The sequence below is a fragment of the Pyrus communis genome, chromosome 15 (genome assembly GCF_041283825.1).
Source record: "Pyrus communis isolate YQ-2024b chromosome 15, ASM4128382v1, whole genome shotgun sequence".
In the NCBI taxonomy this organism is placed as follows: Eukaryota; Viridiplantae; Streptophyta; class Magnoliopsida; order Rosales; family Rosaceae; genus Pyrus; species Pyrus communis.
In genome coordinates, this window is record NC_142579.1 from 31,820,062 (window position 1) to 31,840,564 (window position 20,503).

At 35.9% G+C, this 20,503-nt stretch overlaps 1 protein-coding gene and 3 long non-coding RNA genes across 4 annotated transcripts; all 4 read left to right on the forward strand.

Annotated features, from left to right (window-relative positions):
- Positions 1–2,959: 2,959 nt before the first annotated feature.
- Positions 2,960–5,277, forward strand: LOC137743217 (uncharacterized). Its single transcript, XM_068483120.1, has 3 exons — positions 2,960–3,309; positions 3,562–4,890; positions 5,049–5,277. The coding sequence occupies exons 1-3, from the start codon at positions 2,960–2,962 to the stop codon at positions 5,275–5,277; spliced, it is 1,908 nt and encodes a 635-aa protein (XP_068339221.1).
- Positions 5,278–9,005: 3,728 nt separating this feature from the next.
- On the forward strand, positions 9,006–9,381 carry LOC148690866 (uncharacterized). The gene is made up of 3 exons (XR_015956644.1): positions 9,006–9,043; positions 9,163–9,237; positions 9,316–9,381. It is a non-coding gene; the product is annotated as an uncharacterized LOC148690866 (long non-coding RNA).
- A 3,686-nt stretch (positions 9,382–13,067) lies between these two features.
- On the forward strand, positions 13,068–16,357 carry LOC137730728 (uncharacterized). Its single transcript, XR_011068208.2, has 6 exons — positions 13,068–13,285; positions 13,549–13,595; positions 14,147–14,206; positions 15,209–15,489; positions 15,716–15,936; positions 16,082–16,357. It is a non-coding gene; the product is annotated as an uncharacterized LOC137730728 (long non-coding RNA).
- Positions 16,358–16,413: 56 nt separating this feature from the next.
- LOC137744601 (uncharacterized) lies at positions 16,414–17,416 on the forward strand. The gene is made up of 3 exons (XR_015957300.1): positions 16,414–16,513; positions 16,599–16,679; positions 16,784–17,416. It is a non-coding gene; the product is annotated as an uncharacterized LOC137744601 (long non-coding RNA).
- Positions 17,417–20,503: the final 3,087 nt, after the last annotated feature.

Sequence of the window (20,503 nt, forward strand, 5' to 3'; positions counted from 1 at the left end):
GTTAAATAAAATTGTATAATAATAAATTTAAAATTTAATGTAATAACATTAAATAAGTTATCTATTAAATATAAAAACAAAAATATAATATGAATTTGAATTAAGTACACATTAAGGGACTAAAATCAATAATCAATCTAACACCAGGTTTTTATTAAATTTTAATCTTCTTGGAAGATTAATGTTCAAAAATCCCTTATGTTATTTTACCAGCACTAGTACAAAATCTGTTTTGCATGACGGAAACTTGCTCGACGAAGCAAATTTTGTCACGCAAAGTTTGTTTGCGCGACAGAGGCAACAAAGCGTCACGCAAAATTTCTTTGCGTGATGGAACTTTGCGCGACGTACATAGACCTTCGTCACGTAATGTTGGGAAAAAAGCGGTAATCATCCTTGGTTTCGTGCCAAAATCTTGCGGGACGCACAATTGCATTGCTCAAACTACCTTTGCGTGACAAATGTCTTATTCGTCGCGCAAAACTATTTTGCGTGACGTCACATTCGTCGCGTAAAGTGGACAACTTTTAGACCTGTTTCAAACCTTGTAGCTAGCTTATTGCATACATTACAGAGGCACTGGTGTTAATTTTGTTTGGATTTCATCCATGTGCGAATGCATACAAACATTTCCTTTCACTGCTTTAATAGGTATGGGTGTGAAAGTATTATTTTCTTCTCAAAGTATTATTGTAATTAAGTATTTACTTTGTTCTATGTTTCTGTAGGAGTCAAGAAGGGGTTAATAAGTTTCTGATTTCATCCTCTTGCAGGAATCATTCCAGAGATTGTTGCACAAGCAAGATGGAACTAGAGCTGAGTGGGAATATCCCTTTGCTGTAGCTGGCATCAAAATTTCCTTTGTCTTGGCACAAATGTTGGATCTTCAATCAGGTACTGAAATTTTCAAGTGAGAGGATGAAAAATCTTGTACTGTCAGATAACTAATCGATGAAAAAGCATCACCTTAGCATGTTCATCTGAAGAGTTGTTTTATTCCTCCACCAAATTTTGAATTTTGATGTTGTGTTTATAATTTTTACGTGTTTAATTTGATTTCATGTTCATCAAATGTTTGCTTACCAAGTTTAAAGGATGTCAATTCATTGAAGTGGGCAATTTCAATTTTAAAGGGTATAATGTATTGCCCTGCATTCTAGTGGATTTGTCCACATTTTGGGTTGTTCCAGGTTCTCCATTACTCAAGAATTTAGAACCATAATGAATTGCCCTGCATATCTTGTCTCTGGCCTAAGAAAACAAGTACAAGTAAATTGTCATATGAAGCAATTTTGGGAAGCACTGATAACGCGAAAATCAACATGGGAAAATGATACATAAAGCATATATTAACACGGGAAAATGATACATAAAGCATATATTAACACATGAAATTTCGCAAAATATGTATAACCATCACTCAAGAAATAGACCAACTTTTGGTCGATATACTTATGATTTCAGCTTGTATTAACCAGTCCCTGATTTTTTACTTGAGTTCTATCTGGTCAAAACAACTATACCGTCTAAAAAATTAGATAACATTTGTAGAAACATTTCAATTGACATACGAGAACTGTAATTTAAGTATACAAATTCCACTATAAATGAACCAAATAACCATTTTATCTTACACAATATTCAGCTTATCTTCTTGGCAGTCGAAAAGTAGGAGTTATATGCTTTGCTATCTAGCCTACTCACCATGAACATACAACACAGTCCATACCCCCTTCAGCTGAACCCCACACGTGCGCGCGCACCCGCATACAAATACTTCAATTAGCATCTAATAATTGTAATTTTGCATTGTCCAACTTCGTTAATCAATCAGAAGCAAACAATTTCCATGACAAAGAAAGCAGAATGACGCACTGATCATATACAATATTTACCCCTTTTCTTGGCCATCTGAAATTAGTAACGATTATGTAGTCTACCCAGCTGAAATCTAGCTCCCCCACCACACACACACAATAAATTTTCATCTCTCTTCTTCTCCATTTCCTCTCCCTTCCTCGATCTATCCCTATTCAATAAGCGATTTGATTTTGTATATGTAACTTTGAATTGAGAATTCAAACTAAAATAACTAAATTTGTTTTGTACAGGATTTTTGTATACGAATATCATTGAAGAACGAAATTGAAGGTATTTTCTTTGTTAAAATAAACTTTATTAATTTTTGTACATCACGTACAAAATTGTTTTGTGTTGTACGAAGTTAATACTACTTAACTTTGTATATTTTTTTCAAGACAAACTTAGTTTCCCGTTTGAGAATTAGTTGGATTTCGTGCATGGATGCGAAAGCATGACTGTGGTCCAATTAATTCTTGAATTGTCCCATTTTTTGGACAGTTTGGGAATGCATAGTTATGTGTTGTAGTTTGCGGTTCATGGATTAGGTTTCGATAGTGGAAATTTTGGTAACATTTTCTGATGTTCTTCGAGTACACGGTAGATATTATGTATCTATGACGTTCACTTGAAGAACTGTAAGGAAATGCTGCCGAAATTTGCACGCGTCGAAATTTCATCCATTGGAATCATAAATTACGGCACATAATTGTGCATTCCTGAATGGGATAGGGCCCTTACCGAAGGAATAAGGTGACAAGACAATAGTTGAAGTTGTTGTAATTCTTGTTCTTTTATTAGGATTGCAAACAAAATGGACAAACAGTGGATACAAAATCATAATAGATGTGTTGTTGAGTACTTGGATGGAATAGAAGAGTTCGTTGATTTCGCAACTAGACACAACGTAGGTTCAACTCATATCCGATGTCCGTGTAGGAGGTGTAACAACTCAATGAGGGAGACATTCGAAAATGTTCGATTTCATTTAATAAGAAATGGGATGATGGAGACCTATACTACTTGGTATCATCATGGAGAACGATTAGACCAAGCTTCATCTTCATACATGACACGAGTGGGGACTGTTGAATCTAATATGGATCCTAATGAACAAGTTATGGATATTCTAAATGACGTTTATCCATACGCCTCGACCACCACCAATGAGGAAGGGGGAGATGACGGCCATCCAACCATGGACAGTGAGGCATTCAAAAACTATGAAAAACTATTGAAAAATGCCAAGCAAGAATTATATCCGGGTTGCGAGAACTTTTCGATGCTCACGGCAATTGTGGAGTTGATGCATGGCAAGATCAAGTTTCGTTTGTCAAACAAGTGTTTTGATTACTTTTTGGGAGTTATCAAGAGGATGCTTCCAAAGGACAATTGTTTACCTGAAGATCATAAAAGTGCCCAAAAAGTGTTGAAGGGTCTTGGATTGGGGTATGAAAAAATTCATGCATGTGTAAATAATTGTATATTGTTCTATAAGGAGAACATACAGTTGGATAAATGCCCTGTATGCAATGAGCCGAGGTTTAAAATGACATCATAGAATAGAAAGACCAAGATTCCACAAAAAGTAATGCGTTATCTTCCATTAAAGCCTAGGTTGCAGCGATTGTACATGTCGATGCATACTGCAATCGATATGAGATGACATAAAGAAAGACGGGTAAATGACGATGTGATAAGGCATCCTGCAGATGGAGAGGCATGGAAAGAATTCGATCGGATGTACCCTGATTTTGCAGCTGACCCGCGAAACATAAGATTGGGACTTGTCACCGACGAATTTAATCCATTCGGGGTTCTAAACCAAATCCACAGCACTTGGCCGGTCGTCGTGTTTCCTTATAATCTGCCACCTTGGAAGTGCATGAAAAAAGAATACATGATGTTGACTCTATTAATTACCGAAGATCCAAGAAATTCCATTGATGTTTATTTGCGACCATTGGTTGATGAGCTAAAAGATTTATGGGAAAACGGTGTTCGTACATACGATAAGTCTACTGGGCAAATGTTCACCATGCGAGTAGCAGTGATGTGGACAGTAAACGATTTTCCCGCGTATGCAATGGTTTCATGGTGGATGACTAAGGGTTATTTGGCATATCCAATATGCAAGGAGAATGTAACATCGTCTTGGCATGCGAGAAAAGTTTGTTATCTTGGTCATCGTAGATGGCTCTCTTGGGACAACGAGTGGCGTCATAATGATAAAGCCTTCCACAGCACAAAAGAGACTCAGTCAAGACCAAGAGAATGGTCCGGAGATGAGATTTTGGATCAGTTAAACCATTTGGAATTTGGTCATTTTGGCAAAGGGGTCAATAAGCCCAGACCAACTACACATCTAAACTGGACGCACAAAAGTATGTTATTTGAGCTCCCGTACTGGTCAAAGTTAAAATTGAGACACAACCTCGATGTTATGCATATTGAGAAAAATGTGTTTGATACTTTGGTCGGGACAGTTCTAGACATTGAAGGAAAAACAAAGGACACGGTCCAAGCTCGCCTTGATTTGGAACGAATGGGCATTAGGTCATCCTTGTGGATGAAGAAAGTTGGTGGTACATTGAAGAAGGGCCATCCTTTTTTTACAGTTAAGCCGAATGGGAAGAAAGAGTTTTTCAACTTTATTTCTTCTGTAAAGTTTCCAGATGGGTATGCTTCCAATATCTCACGTTGCGTGAACGTAAGTGGGTGTAAATTTTCAAACATGAAGAGTCATGACTGTCATGTGATACTCCAACGCCTTCTACCGGTTGGTATTCGACACTTATTGCCTCTTGATGCGGTGAAACCAATAGTGTTGTTGTCGAGATTTTTTTCACAGTTAACTGCAAGGTGTTTACGGAAGTTGGATTTTAAACAATTGCAGGACGACATTGTGAACGTCTTATGCAATTTCGAACAGATATTTCCTCCAGCTTTCTTTACAAGTATGATTCGCTTGCCAGATGAGGCATTGCTTGCCGGACCAATCAATTGTCGATGGATGTATCCAATAGAAAGGTACTTAATTAAGCGTGTGTGTGTATATATATATATATATATAAATATATGTATATATATATAACAAATTCATGATCAATGAACACTTTGAATAATTTGTATCTACCCTTTTATTTGTGCATATATCTTGGTGAGTTGAAAAAGTGTGTCCGAAATAGGGCAAAGCCCGAAGGATCACTTGTGGAAGCATGGGTTGCATATGAGTCACTTACTTTTTGTGCAATGTATCTTCAAGATGTTGAGACAGCTTTCAATCGTCCTCAATGCAATAATGACGGTGGTGTCAGAAAAGAGAAACTGTCTGTTTTTGCCAAAATTGCGCGACCATTCGACAATTCTGTAAAAGGCAAATCGTTTACTAAAAATGACATGGAGGTAGCACATTAGTTCATACTCAACAATTGTGACGAGGTTTTGCCATACCTTGAATAGCATGAACAGTTGATGAAGCGAGAACATCCTTCGCATTTATATGCCAAGAAGCACCGTGAATTATTTCCTTCGTGGTTTCACGAACATGTAAGTTGTATGTGTTTTGAATTGAGCATATTTTCTAAATTGTTCATGCACGTCTTTAAATTTGGTTACACTAATAGGTTAACTTTTTGTATATGTTATATTAGATGAACAAATTGAAGGAATTGAATTCACCCTCTTATGATGAAGAATTATATAATTTGGCGAGAGGACCGCTTCACATTGAATTGTTCTCAGGTTGTCATGTCAATGGGATCAAGTTCTTAGGGGCAACACGTGATGACAAGTTGTCTACTCAAAATAGTGGTGTCCACGTCCCGGGTGCTGGCGATAGTGAAGACATTGATTTTTATGGCAAACTAACTAATGTAGTACAATTGCTTTACAAAGGCAGGTGTCAAGTGATACTGTTTAAGTGTGTTTGGTTTGATACAAACCCACATAACTGAACGAGTGTTAAGCGAGATCATGGTTTACTATCAGTAAACACTACCAGATGTTGGTACGATGAAGACCCATACATTTTAGCAACTATGGCGAAACAAATATTCTATCTAGACGACCCTAAAGCCGGCAATGGTTGGAAAGTTGTTCAGAAGATTGATCGAAGAAGGCTATATGATATTCCGGAACTAGATCATAATGACAACGACGACAATGTTGCTGACCAACAGTTTTCATCTTTGATAGAATTTGGTGAAGAAACACTCCGGGATACTAATGTTGTCCAAGAACCATTTGTTGTAGTTGGAATTCCCGAATTTGAAATATCAATTGACCTTGGTGATCTGCCACGATACAATGCACTGGAAGAGGCAAACGAAGATGAGGACGAATGGAAATCCGAAAATGATAGTAGTGAGGATAACGAGAGTTATTATTGTAGTTCGGATGACGATTAATATCTAATTGTAAAGGAAAAACCAGGAGGTTAAGGAGAGGCAAAGTCAAACTAAAAAAGGCACAGGAAGAATCTGCTCCCCTCAAATTCTTCTTCTTTATATAGAAATTATATGCTTTGTAGTTTTCTTAGCTGTGATGGTTCACATTAAGTAATTGGTTCATTGGTTTCTTCTGTTTGCAGATAAAGTTTTCGCTTCTACTTCCTTAACAGAAGCAGTATACGAGCAAGGAGTGAAAGATGTCACCTTGTCTTCTTCGATTTTCTGTTTGATACAGAGATTGTAAGAAACATATATTTATGAGTTATGCTTATAGATAAAGTCGGAGGTCCATATTTGAAAAGTTTCATTCGGCAATTTCCTGGGTCTTCAGAAGGTAACTTGTCTTTTGTATCCTACCCACCTCACATACTGTTGGAAATGTGCCCTAAAACCAATCATATGATGATACTTTATGGACATTTCACATGTTAAACTAATCTAGTTTAATATTAAGGGCAAACATTATTGTTTGAGCCGTCTCATATAAATGTTATATGCTTAAACGACAAGTCCAAGGAATATGTGATTGGAAGAATGCGATCTAAAGAAGTTAGATTTATGAGACCATTCTTTCGTTGACACATCCTAAACGTTCCTGATCATAGGATTGTCAATTGAGCATTGACAGTCCGTTAAGATCAGTACGTGCTATGTCTTCTCTCAGGGAGAGTGACTAGTCTCGAGTCATTGGTGTGTGTGACATCAAGACAAGTACGTAGGTGCTCAATAGAGAATGAGTTCACTGAACACGATCAACGAAGAGTTCTCATATTCATGTCACATGAGAACTCATGGTTGGGATAATGCAAATTAGTCTTTTGACCTGAGGCATCACAGTTGTCTTGTGGTTAGGTCCTTAATCTTTGATTATGTCAAAGTCACTCCATCAGGAGGGTGTCCACGACATCGTTGGGGTTAAACCACTTAGCCATGGAGGCAAGTGAATGCGCAACAAGGGATCTCTAACCTTCAAACTGTTTGAGGGAGAATACTCTATGATATGATTAAGAATCTTTGGCCAAAGTATGAATGAGATTTAGGAATGTGTTCCAAATCACATTCAAGGTAATCATATAAGCACAAAACTCACATTGGATAGTAGACATGAATAAACTATCAAACCAAACAATGTGGTCAAGAGTATTGTATTAGAGAAAGACCGTATTGCATTTGTAATCCTAAAACTGAATAGGTTCTCCACCTCTTCTGATTAGCTTGGGTAACCATGACATGCTACTAGGCGTCAACCATGGTTTGTGGAAGCCCTAAAAGTGTATTATCACTAACGGGAGAATTGAAAGTAAGTTTCAATTCACAATCGATTTGAAAGAGTTTGAATCGCCCACTGCCTCGCTAAAAGGAACCTAATGGATCGTACACCGTGTAAGGTAGAGATTGAAGATTCAACGAAGATGAGTAAGAATAATTAAATGGTTTAATTATTTATGGCAAGGATTAATTAATATGTTAATTAATCAAATGAATAAGTTCGTTAAAGACCTCGGGATAGTTTTGGACCTTAAGGCCCAATGGGCTTCGAACGTCAAGTCCATTGACTTAAGTTGCATGACCACTTAATGAATAATGATTCACAAAGGCCCAAATAGCCCAATAAATCCCCTTAGGCCGGCCATTTAGAGGAGGGTAGTGAACTTGGCTTAATTGCAAGTTTGCCACTCCATTGTGAGATTGTATAAAGACATCTTTATAGCCATTTCATCCAAAGGGGTTTTCTTAGGAGTAAAGATGAGAACACAAACCTCCCTTTGCTCTCAAAGAGGCCGGCCACCTTGGAGGGATCATCTAGCAATCAAACTCCTCCAAGGTCACTCATTTCTTCTACAATATGCCTTGGTGTGGAGACTTAGAGGTTCTCAATTTTGGGAACTTGGAGAAACCTTTTCATCCATCCAAATCCATGAATCTAAGATGCAAGGAATGAAGGCCCTCTCTTTGGGTGATTAGCCTTTGCTTATGCAAAGAGGAATCTACAAAGGTATTGATTTCTCAACTCACTTTGTTTTGAGTTGAGTCTTGGTTCACCTATCTACTAGGCTTTGAAGTTCATGGGTTAAGTTTTGTTTTTGAGTGCATATAAACATGATTCCGCCTTTTAATTGTTAATTGCATGTTGTTGATGTTGCTCAAATGAACTTGTTTTTCACAAATCTTCCTTCACATACATGTTGTTTAGGAAGAAAATTTATATAGTTAGGCAGATTATATTGATTTTTTTCACAGAAAGGTTTTGCAGAATGAGGACTTTTATTTAAAGGCTATCTTTAAGATTGCGAATCTTCAATTCGTTCCTAATTGATTCTGTGGAGCATTAATTTTTTTTGCTAATTTGCTAACTATTGTTTACTAGGCATGACTAGAAATGGGCTGATGTGTCATCCCAATTTAATATGATAATTTTTCTAATTTCCTACTTCCTTAACGGAAGCAGGATACGAGGAATGAGTGAAAAATGACGCCTTGTCTTCTTTGATGGGCATCAATGGTTGTGGCTTATCCTTAGACTCATGTCCCTTCTTTTTCGATCCTCATCTCGCTTTTCAACAATTGATTTATTTTCTTTGGCACTGCAACAACTATTACTCCAGGTATGAAGGAGTGATTAGAGTATCTTTTTGCTTGGAATTTTTATTTTTTTGCTATTTCATTCCGCATCTCTAACATTTGGAATTTTAGGTACAATGTAGCAATCAAGTGTGCAACTATTACTCCAGGTATACACTACTGAACAATTATACATGCATTTGTTTTCTAACTCTAGATCCTGTATTAATATTTTCAATCATCACCGAGAGATTGACAAAATTCATGATATTGTTGTTATAATTGACAGATGAAGCTCGTATGGAGTTTAACTTGAAGAGTATGTGGAGGAGTCCCAATGGGACTATTAGGAATATTTTGAATGGTTAGTGAACTGTCAACTATACATTTTCAGCTTTTGAACAATATTCTTTTCAAATTACAATGATTGCTTTTTCTACAGGTACTATTTTCAGAGAACCAATTATTTGCAAAAACATCCCTCGCCTTATCCCAGGTATTATAATGTAATATGGTGATTCTATAGTTTCGTCGGATTAGAACAATGCTTATTGTTTCTGTTTTCTGGCTGGACAAGGACAAACGAGCAGTGGGAAGACATACACAATGAGAGGGATAACAGAGAAAGCTGTCATTGATATCTACAATCATATAATCAATGTAAGTTTAATCATCACAAACTAATAACAATTATGAAAGTTATAGTGAAGATTGTTGCTTTGACAGAGATTGCAAGTATAACATGGTGTTGTGTTGGATTAAGGATAACCTGAATACAAGACAACTATATAATATGATTCAAAATAATGAAATGTTGCACTCAACTGCCACCACATAAATTCAAATCTAAACTTCTGTTGTAAAATAAAGGGCTAATGTAAATGGACACAGACAGAGGAAACCTATAATGTAGAATTGGCTCTTCTTCTCTGAAATGTATATTGTTTGAGAACTATTATCAATTAACTTATTTTTGTAATTCAACCTATCTATAAACATCTTTGCGTTTTTGTAATTGTATTTATGAAATTAAAACAATTTTGGACATCTTTGGTTTAAATTTTTATAAATGATCTGTGTTGGCAGTTTAGTTCAGTCTTTTGTTATTTTTAATTGTATTATAAAGTTGAAATATGTGCTGGTTATAGATTTTGTGTTCTGCTATATAGAGGTTAAAAAATGGGATAATTTTCATGAATAAAATTTCTGCATTGTAGGTTTTCCCTTTGTTTCTATCAATTTACATTTACTTTCTGTTTTACAAAACAATTTTATACTTTGTTTGATAACGTTGGTTTTCATGGCTTGCAGTTAAGGATTGGTACATAGGAAAGCAGCCAAAGAATCCTGTTGTACAATCATTGGTGGTGCAATTTTTTGCTCTTTTATTAAATTGTCCATTCCTGCCAAATTTAAAACGGTGAGAGTGCAACAATTTTATTAAAATTTTTTTTTTCCTTATTTCACACTCCCAATCTCACAATATAATCTTTTTCTCACTCAGTGTGTGTGATTTTGTTGTTTTTTTGTTTTCTTTGTAGAATTTATGTGTGTTACTCTCACTCTTATTTTCACTCTTGCTCACAATCTCACAATATAATATTTCTCTTGGTCTTACTCTTACTCCGACTGTGACTCACAATTTCATACTTGCTCATTACTTTTTTGGGGGTATTAAGTTACTATCAATTTTTGTCAATGTTTATTCATATTAATTGTTCCGTGGCAGAATTGGAGAGTGTGTTCTTTGCAATCTTAAGCCAGAAAACATGTGGAGTATTAAGTCATACACAACGAGAATGTGAGGGACCTGGTAATGTAGAAAGGTACTGTGGTTGAGAAGCTGGTGGAGGAAACTGCAAGCAATGATCAACATTTGGGACATTTAATCAGCAATGTTGTGCTGCTGCATTTGAAACTGCAAGCAATGATCAGCATTTGAGACTCGGATTGTTTGTTTCCTTAAATGTTGTGTTGCACAAAAACAAACCTTGCAAATTGCAATGTATATTTTTTTCCTTAATTTAAAAGTTTGAAGTCTATACTCCCTCTCTCTATAAATATATTAGAGAAACCAAAAGCGGAGCTGAAAAAGCAGAGAGTCACAAAACAAAGATAAATTTTGATTCCCGTTTCAATCAACAACCACAAGTTCCTTTTTGGATTTTGGAAGAATTGAAAAGAAAATCAAAGGGGTTAGGTTTGGATTTTGGATGTTATTTGGTTTTTTAAAATACAACTTTGCGCGATGTACCAGCTAATGCGTCACGCAAAGGCTGTTTGCGCGACGTCCAATGAATGCGTCACGCAAATATTGTTTTGCGCGACGTAAAAGTCAATACGTCACGCAAAGAACTTTTGCGCGACGTACCAGTGAATGCGTCACGCAAAGTGTTTTTGTTACTTTCGTCACGCAAGATTTTGTGCTATCAACTAGCATAAATATTTTAAATTGACGATCGAATTAGTTCATTGTATTCATATAGGATCAAGGAGTGTAGCTGTAAAAAATCACCAAAATCGGAGTTAAAACTACCGTTGAATCATGATTTTTCGTTTATAACCGTCCAAATATTTTGTCCCGTTACTTGATCTCCGAACGTTTGTTTTTTGTGATTTTTTATGTATACGATATCGACGCATATACAAACAAGTTTGACGGTTCGATCGTTCAAATTAGTTTCCAACAATCCATATCTCATCAAAACAATAGATTCACTAACACTTTTGGAATTTATTTATACTTTCATTAAGTATAACATAAGATTTTGTGGTATCCACTAGCGTAAATATTTTAAATTGACGATCGAATTAGTTCATTGTATTCATATAGGATCAAGGAGTGTAGCTGTAAAAAATCACCAAAATTGGAATTAAAATTACCGTTGAATCATGATTTTTCATTTTTAACCGTCCAAATGGTTTTTCCCGTTACTTGATCACCGAACATTTATTTTTTGTGATTTTTTACGTATACGATCTTGACGCATATACAAACAAGTTTGACGGTTCGATCATTCAAATTAGTTTCCTACAATCCCTATCCCATCAAAACGATGGATTCACTAACACTTTTGGAATTTATTTATACTTTCATTAAGTATAACATAAGATTTTGTGGTATCCACTAGCGTAAATATTTTAAATTGACGATCAAATTAGTTCATTGTATTCATATAGGATCAAGGAGTGTAGCTGTAAAAAATCACCAAAATCGGAGTTAAACTACCGTTGAATCATGATTTTTCGTTTTTAACCGTCCAAATGTTTTGTCCCGTTACTTGATCCCCGAACATTTATTTTTTGTGATTTTTTACGTATACGATCTTGACGCATATACAAACAAGTTTGACGGTTTGATCATTCAAATTAGTTTCCTACAATCCGTATCCCATCAAAACGATAGATTCACTAACACTTTTGGAATTTATTTATACTTTCATTAAGTATAACATAAGATTTTGTGGTATCCACTAGCGTAAATATTTTAAATTGACGATCGAATTAGTTCATTGTATTCATATAGGATCAAGGAGTGTAGCTGTAAAAAATCACCAAAATTGGAGTTATAACTACCGTTGAATCATGATTTTTCGTTTATAACCGTCCAAATGTTTTGTCCCGTTACTTGATCTCCGAACGTTTATTTTTTGTAACTTTTTACGTATACAATCTCGACGCATATACAAACAAGTTTGACGGTTCGATTGTTCAAATTAGTTTCGTACAATCCATATCCCATCAAGTTCAACGGTATATATATTTATTAAGTATATTTAAATTTATTTATTTTGTATGTATAACACTTAAGAAATTGAACGATATATATATTTATTAAGTAGCTTTAAATTTATTATTGTAGTTCGGGTCGAGTTTTTGTTAGAAAAATATATTATTGTGGATTTTATGTAAAAAAAATTTGATTTTGAAAGGAATAAAGTCATTTTATCAGTATTTAAAATAATTTTAAAAAAAAAAAAAAAAAAAACCTTGCATGACACCTTAATGTAGTCGTCACGCAAAAACAATTAGCGTGACGTCAACTTGAATACCTACGTCACGCAATTTGTTACAATTTTGACGTGCAATTGTAAAAATAAGGCGGTTTTTTTGAAATTTCCAAGTTTGGACATGCGCCCTTTCTTATACCCAAACTCCCGTAGCCTTCCTCATCATCTCACCCTTTCTTATACCTGGACTCCCGTAGCCTTTTTTTTTTGAAATCTACATCACTGGGTCTTTATCCCTTCCTCATCATCTCGCCCTCTTTCTCCGTCTCTGTACCGTAGCCTTCCTCATCATCTTTTATATTTTGAACTCAGACCTCTGTTTTGAATCCAGATCTTTCTCCCTCTCGTTCTAAACGACGGGCATCCACCACCCCTTCGTCATGCTTGTCTCTCTCATTGAAGGTAAGTCTAATTACAAATTATGAAATTGTGAAATTAAGGATTTTGATTGTGAATTGAGATGAATTTTAGAATTTAGGGTTTTAATTTGGGATAAATTACTAAGGCATGTGATGGATTTTAGGGTTTAAAAATTTTTGAATGGGATTTAGGGTTTTAATTTTGAAATGGGGATTGAATCAGGGTTTTTATTTGGGATAAATTATTACGAAATGGGCTGAATTTTAGGGTTTAAGAATTTCATTTTTGTTGTTTCTTGTTTGCAGTTTGAAGATATTTTGGTATACATTTTCAATTCCTAGCCAACCAGCAGGTATTGACCCAGATTTTCAATTCCCTCATCTGCGTTAAGCAATACGCTGCCTGTAGTCCCTCTTACATCTGAATTCTTTTTGTGTTTTCATATGCTTAAGTTTGAGTTTTTATACGCTTGTTGTCGTTTGGGTTTTTGTTGTTGCTACTGTTCTTGTTCTTGTGTTTCTTACTAGAGTGTTTATTGGGCATGCCTCAGCCAATGCATATTCATCATTGGATTATCTTCTTAGTGGTAAATACTTGAATTCTGGCAACAGTGGCAAAAAAGAAGTTATCTTACTTTCATTGCTTATGTGTCAATTTTAAACCTGTTAGCTGGTAACTATTTTATTTTAATCTCAGTCAACATATTACTATTAATGCACTGTTATCCATATCTTTGAAATGGTTGCGCATATCCAAATTGGGATCCACCATTTAATTTTGATAAGTTGATTGAAATCAGTACGCACAAAATCATCAACACCGGCTAGCTTCTTACTGGAATCTTTGTGATATATGTACCCTTGTGCTCATACAATTATTCATTATTATAAGCTATGCGTATAGATAAAGTCGGAGGTCCAGATTTGAAAAGTTTCATTCGGCAATTTCCTGGGTCTTCAGAAGGTAACTTGTCTTTTGTATCCTACCCACCTCACATACATGTTGTTTAGGAAGAAAATTTATATGGTTAGGCAGATTATGGGTTAGTTCATAGATCTTTGGGCTTCGATTACCAAGGAATAGAAACTTTACAAATAAAACCCGAGGATTGGCATTCGATTGCTGTCATTTTATATGTATATGGTTACAATTATCTACGTTCCCAATGTGCTTATGATGTAGCACCAGGCGGATTGTTAGCTAGTGTCTATCATCTTACAAGAATAGAGTATGGTATAGATTAACCGGAAGAGGTATGCATAAAAGTATTTGCCTCAAGGAGGAATCCTAGAATTCCATACTATAATGATTTTTTTCACATAAAGGTTTTGCAAAATGAAGACTTTTATTTAAAGGCTATCTTAAAGATTGCGGATTCTTCGTTCCTAATTGATTCTGTGGAACATTAAATTTTTTTGCTAATTTGCTAACTATTGTTTACTGGGCAAGATTAGAAATGGGCTGTTGTGTCATCCCAATTTAATATGATAATCTTGATAGTGAACATGTAATTCTTTATTTTGTTTTCCCCAGGCTCCTGATCCCTGAAATTACTTTCGGAGAGGATTAATCTTTTTTATTTTCACATTTCATAATATCAGATAATCTTTACAATGTATGCTTACTAGTGCGTTTACTAGTGTTCACCATGTTATAGTTGATACTGATATAATGAAGTTTTCGTACCATTGATTGATTACAATGTCTGCTTACTAGAGTGTTTACTAGGCATCCTGATTTAGATAATCTTTACAATTTATCACATATTCCTAGTGTTGGATTACCCATTCTTTTTTGTTTCACTTGATGCAATTTGTTTTGTTGGTTATGAAAATGGATAGGTAGTTCCTCTTGTTTTCAAATTAAGAATGTTCCTACCTACTTATATTACTTTGGCTGCTAATTGATTAGTTTCAAATGCAAGAAAGGATTAGTTTCTAATGTTATATTTTTACGGTTCAAAAGTGTATAGATGTCGCAGTTGATCACTCGTTGTCGGAGTGTAACCAATGCGCCTCCCGCATTATCAACATCTACTACTCCAAGCGTGAGTGCTCCATTGATTGGGGAGCCTACACCTCTTACTGAGGCTACTCTTACGTCGTCTCAGGTGCCCGTATCATCGACATCATCAGTGTCAGTTCACCCGCTCAGTGCACAGCGGCCTCATCGACGTCGCCGCGAGCCGGAGCCTTCTGATCACGCTTCCTCGTCCTCTATAGTCCAGGGTGAGGCCTCCTAGCTAGGTAGTTTTTTCTAATTCTCACTACATTGTATTTTTTTTCATTTTAGAACTATTATTTTTATGATTGTGAAAATTTGCTAGATTGTGAAAATGTGTTACGGGTTGTGAATTACTGTTATTTGACTTTTTAAGGTTTTGGGAAATGATGTACTATTAGGGGAGGATTTGCAGAATTTTCTGTACAAATTTAAGCTTAGGGTTTTCATCATTTAAGTTTTTTTGGGCAGCTAAAAAAAACACCAGGGGGCCTAATCGAATGCTGAAGGCGGCACAGAACATACGTCTCACCGCCTCCTTGATCAAGATTGCGTATGACTCGCGACATCATGGAGCGGCTACCTCACAGCAACATAACATCGTCGCTACTAGCTGTGGTTATGTTATTAAGCATTGTTGTCCTATGCATTGGGAGTCTTGGGCAGATATTCCCGAGGAGACGAAAAAACTGGTGCGAGACAAGTTGTCGGTTAGTATATTAATTTTTAGCCTTTTATCATTTTTTAATTATGTTTACAAATATTATAAACCAAAGTATATTATCTTAATATTATTAAATTTTTTTACTATTATTTTGTTGTTTTTAATATTTGTAGGTCAATTTTCATCTTAAGGACATATCCCCCGAGGTCTTCGCCTACTTAGAGGAGATCTTCGCAAATCGGTACAGAAATTGGAAGAGCGATCTTCATGTGCATTTTAAGAAATAGGGTGATCCGGAGACTGCTCGCCTACATGGTTGCCCATCCGAGTTGGTGGACCGGCAGGATGATTGGGACTGGCTTTGCAAGCATTTTATGGACCCAAAATTTGTTGTATGTACATAATATTTTAATAATAATTCATTACTATTTTACTTATTTTTTTAAGCTTTTTTAAATAATTTCTTTCAAATAGTCGCACTAACATGTACAGTGTGTGTTTAACATAAGAGATCTGTTGTTGGCAAGATAGCTCGGGAGTAAAAGACACTTCTCCACCATTCCGGTTCGAAGCCTTTTTCATATAGGCTTGATGAACGACGTCAGGTAAAAGTATATTAATTTTGAAATTTCATACAATTTTTTTTTTATTATTGATTAATAAAATTTTCTTAATGTTTTTTTTCTTCAGGAGGGTTCCAAGTTCTCGAATATCGACTTGTTCAAGGATGTTTACGTTTGACCCGATGATGAGAACACTGAGCAACTTCATGTAAGTATATGTAATTGTTAATTTTCTTATATTTATGAATCGTTCAAATATTATTTATATTTTGTTATTAAACATTATAAGTTTTTTCTTCTTTATTATTGTAGGCTGCTATGGTGGAAAAGGGAAATGCTATTCTTCAAGAAGCAACATCACAACTTCCCCCGGAGACCCCAATCGAGGACGTCACTATACCTGAGGATGTAGGTTTTCAGATCCTGACTGAGGTCCTGGATCAGAAGTTCGGTCGTCGTCATGGCAAGGTTGTTCGATGTATGGGGAAGGCGGGAGTTCGTGAGATAGGTACCTCCTCTTCCAGATTGACCATAGGAGAGGTATTTGCCCTTAAGGAGGAAGTGACAACCTTGAAAGGTAAGCTTGCGGCCCAAGACGAGCAAATAAGGGCCCGGGACGAGGAGATGAGGGCCCGAGACGAGGCCCGAGATGAGCAGATGAGGTCCCAGGACGAGCTAATAAGGGCCCAGGGTGAGCAGATGAGGACCCAAGGCACGCAGATGGGTATGATTCTACAGGCCTTAGCGATGTCCGGTCTTCAAATCCTTATGCCAGCACTTGATCTTGCTCCACCTTCGACCTCCCAGCCATTTTGCCCACTCGATACCCAGTAGCCTGATGTGTCAAACTTAGAAGATTACTTGTAGTTTTTTCTTTTGTTTGGACATCTTGTACGTACATTTTCATATATTTTAAAATTAAATACTTTTTTCTTTGTTTATTAATTATTGTTTAGAATTTAATTACAATATTTATTAAAAATTAAATAAAAATATTTTTGTCAAAAAAAATGAAAAAAAAATAATAATGGTTTGCGTGACGAAGAACCATACGACGTCGCGCAAACCCACTTACCCACTTTGCGTGACGTAGGTACATACGTCGCACAAAGCGGGTTTGCGTGACCTAAGACATGCGTGGCGCAAAGTGGGTTTGCGTGACGTAGGGACCTACGTCGCGCAAACCCACTTAGCCACTTTGCGTGACGTAGGTACATACGTCGCGCAAAGCGGGTTTGCGTGACCTAAGACATGCGTGGCGCAAAGTGGGTTTGAGTGACGTAGGTCCCTACATCACGCAAAGTGGGTTTGCGTGACCTAAGACATGCGTCGCGCAAAACTAGTTTGCGTGACGCACATACCTACGTCACGCAAACTAGTTTGCGTGACGTAGGACATTTCTTCGTCCCGCAAACCCTGCTTTCACAGCCTTGGCGCAACGATTGGCGCGCGACGAAGGTTCGTCGGGCAAATATTTGCGTGACATTTTCTTGATTTTGCGCGACGAAGGACCTACGTCGCGCAAAGTATTTTTTGTACTAGTGCGGTGTTATGCTTTGCAATTCTTAAATTAAGTTATGTACTATTATCTTTAATTTGTAACCTTGTTTCTTGGTGGCACTAAACCAAGGCCCAACCTATGGTATGCAACGTTATCAAGTTAGGGTTGTCGAAGCAAAATCAAAGGCGGTTCATAGTTCCTGCAAAGGTTGGTTGGTTATGGTCAATGGAAAAAACCTCTCTAGTATTTTTACTAAACCCTATTTCCGGAGCCAAACACAAACTTCCTTCCTTTCAAAATATCCCACCGTTCGAAAAATTTTGAGGTCGAAAAACCGGTGACTTTATAAAAGAGTTGTACTTTCCAGTTCAAATATTGCAGAATGTACGGTGGCAGCGATTTTTCTTCTGTGAAAATCGATGGGTGCAGGCCGGGGAAAAAAGTTTGGAGCATCTCTTGGGTGTTGGATGATAAAAAAAGTCCCGTTATGCCTCTTGTTTTCGTCATGTAGAATGTTATAAGCCTAAAAACAAGGAGATTACGAGTGGAAGGGTTATAACTCGAACGTTACGGTTTGGAGATGGTGAGGAGTTGGAATTGGAGTTGGTTCATGACACACAAGAAGGATCAAGGAAAAATTATTCCCTTCCACTGGCCCTGATAGTTTTAATGGTTCTAGGCATTACGTGTGCTGTGTAAATGATTTCAAGTTATACGACCAACACTGAAATCTTGTTGATCCATCAGTTTATAGATCACATAAAGAACGTAGAGGTCCCCAAACAAGGACTAATATTTTTTTTTTTGTTTACAAGATCGATCCCGAGGATGACAGAAGCTTTCTCAAGGTACATAGATTGGGGAACCAAATATTAATTTTCTAGAGTTAGGACTTGGTTCCTATATTAAGGACGCAGTAAAACCAACATTATGGTTAGGACTTAGATGGTAGGAAAGGAATTTCAAGAGAATACTACTCTCATACTCCACCTAAGCTCATGTGGGGACTGATGTCTTCATATTTTCATATTTTCATATATTTCTATCATTTATTATTTTGAATTTTGTATATTTGAATGGATTAGATGCACTGAATTATATTGTTTTGATATTTAGGCATACGATAGTGGAGCTACATAAAAAAGAAGAATATAAAACGAAGACTTGGGTGCCTATAATAATGTTTTACGTGCATATTTACTAGAAGCAGTAATGGATGGGCGCGAAATAGAGTTTGATCCCATGATGAACTAGTGCTTATGCGGCAGCAGTGCAATGATTCCTCCATGGACCAGTTTTTGGCAATACAAAAAGGCTTTAAGGGAATTCATTATTAGTCTATTATTTTATTTTTCCTTCTTAATTAAGGATTTATATACCACATAAGGTGACCGTTATTAGTTGAACTCTTTTTTAATAATTTAAAAAATGAGTTTAACCATCAATTATCACATCATATATTTTATAAAAATGATTTAAAATTTTAATATCTCTAGCATTTATGAGATTAATCCGTCACCAAAACAAAATATCATCATATTTCACAGGGGGTTTGAGGCAAAAGGCAAAGTTGGAAGACCTAGATTAGAGTTGTTTTTAAAAAAAAAATTTTTTTATCCATATTGAGTATCTTTTGCTATTTGTAATGCACTTGATTTTTATTTAGATGCTTGATCATCATCTAGGTTTAAATTAAGTTGATTTTTTTTTTTTAAAACACCATATTATCTACACTAAAAGGGAAGGGTGTGTGTTTACCTTCTTGCAATCGATACCATGAATTCTTATTTGGAGATGTCATGCATTTAGGGTTTATATGATTTTCCAACTATTTCCATAACGCTTGTAAGGATAATTTTGATACAACCAGATGCCATGACCATTAAATAAACTTGGAGAAAATTGATTATCAATATATTGGGTAATTACTTGTTCATAACATATTAAGGGGATTAAGTAGAATTAGTTACGGTGAATTCGTATGCCCTAGGTCTGGTTTTGTTTTTAAATTATTATTTCAATGTGTTTATTTTCAAGCTTAATTTAAATTTTCAGTTTAATTAATTCAAATCTTCTCACTTTTATGTTAAAGCTTATCAACTATGATTGTTTCAATTTGCTTAGTAAAACTTTTAGAATCAATTCGATATGTGTGACTATGTGGGACAATATTTATACTTATTTGTTATACCATCATCTGATTTATATACTTACAAACCCTAAAATTCGAGAATTATTAAAGTTAATTTTAATTAATCTAATTTTCGCAACAGAAACTGAGTTGGTTCAAATCCCATTAAGTCATTAACCCCACAAAGAATGAAAGAAGTCAAGTCACCGAACCTTGTCCCCCATGTTGGGAAAGACATGTTTCAACGTCCATCCCCCTCTAAAAGGAAAAGTAATCTCTCACTCTGACTCTGATCATTCTCTACTTAGTGCTCGGAATAATTAACTGGTTTGAGTTTGCATCATATGATGAATAAACACCACACTCAAATTCCAACACAAAGCTTTTCCTCATGGCCATG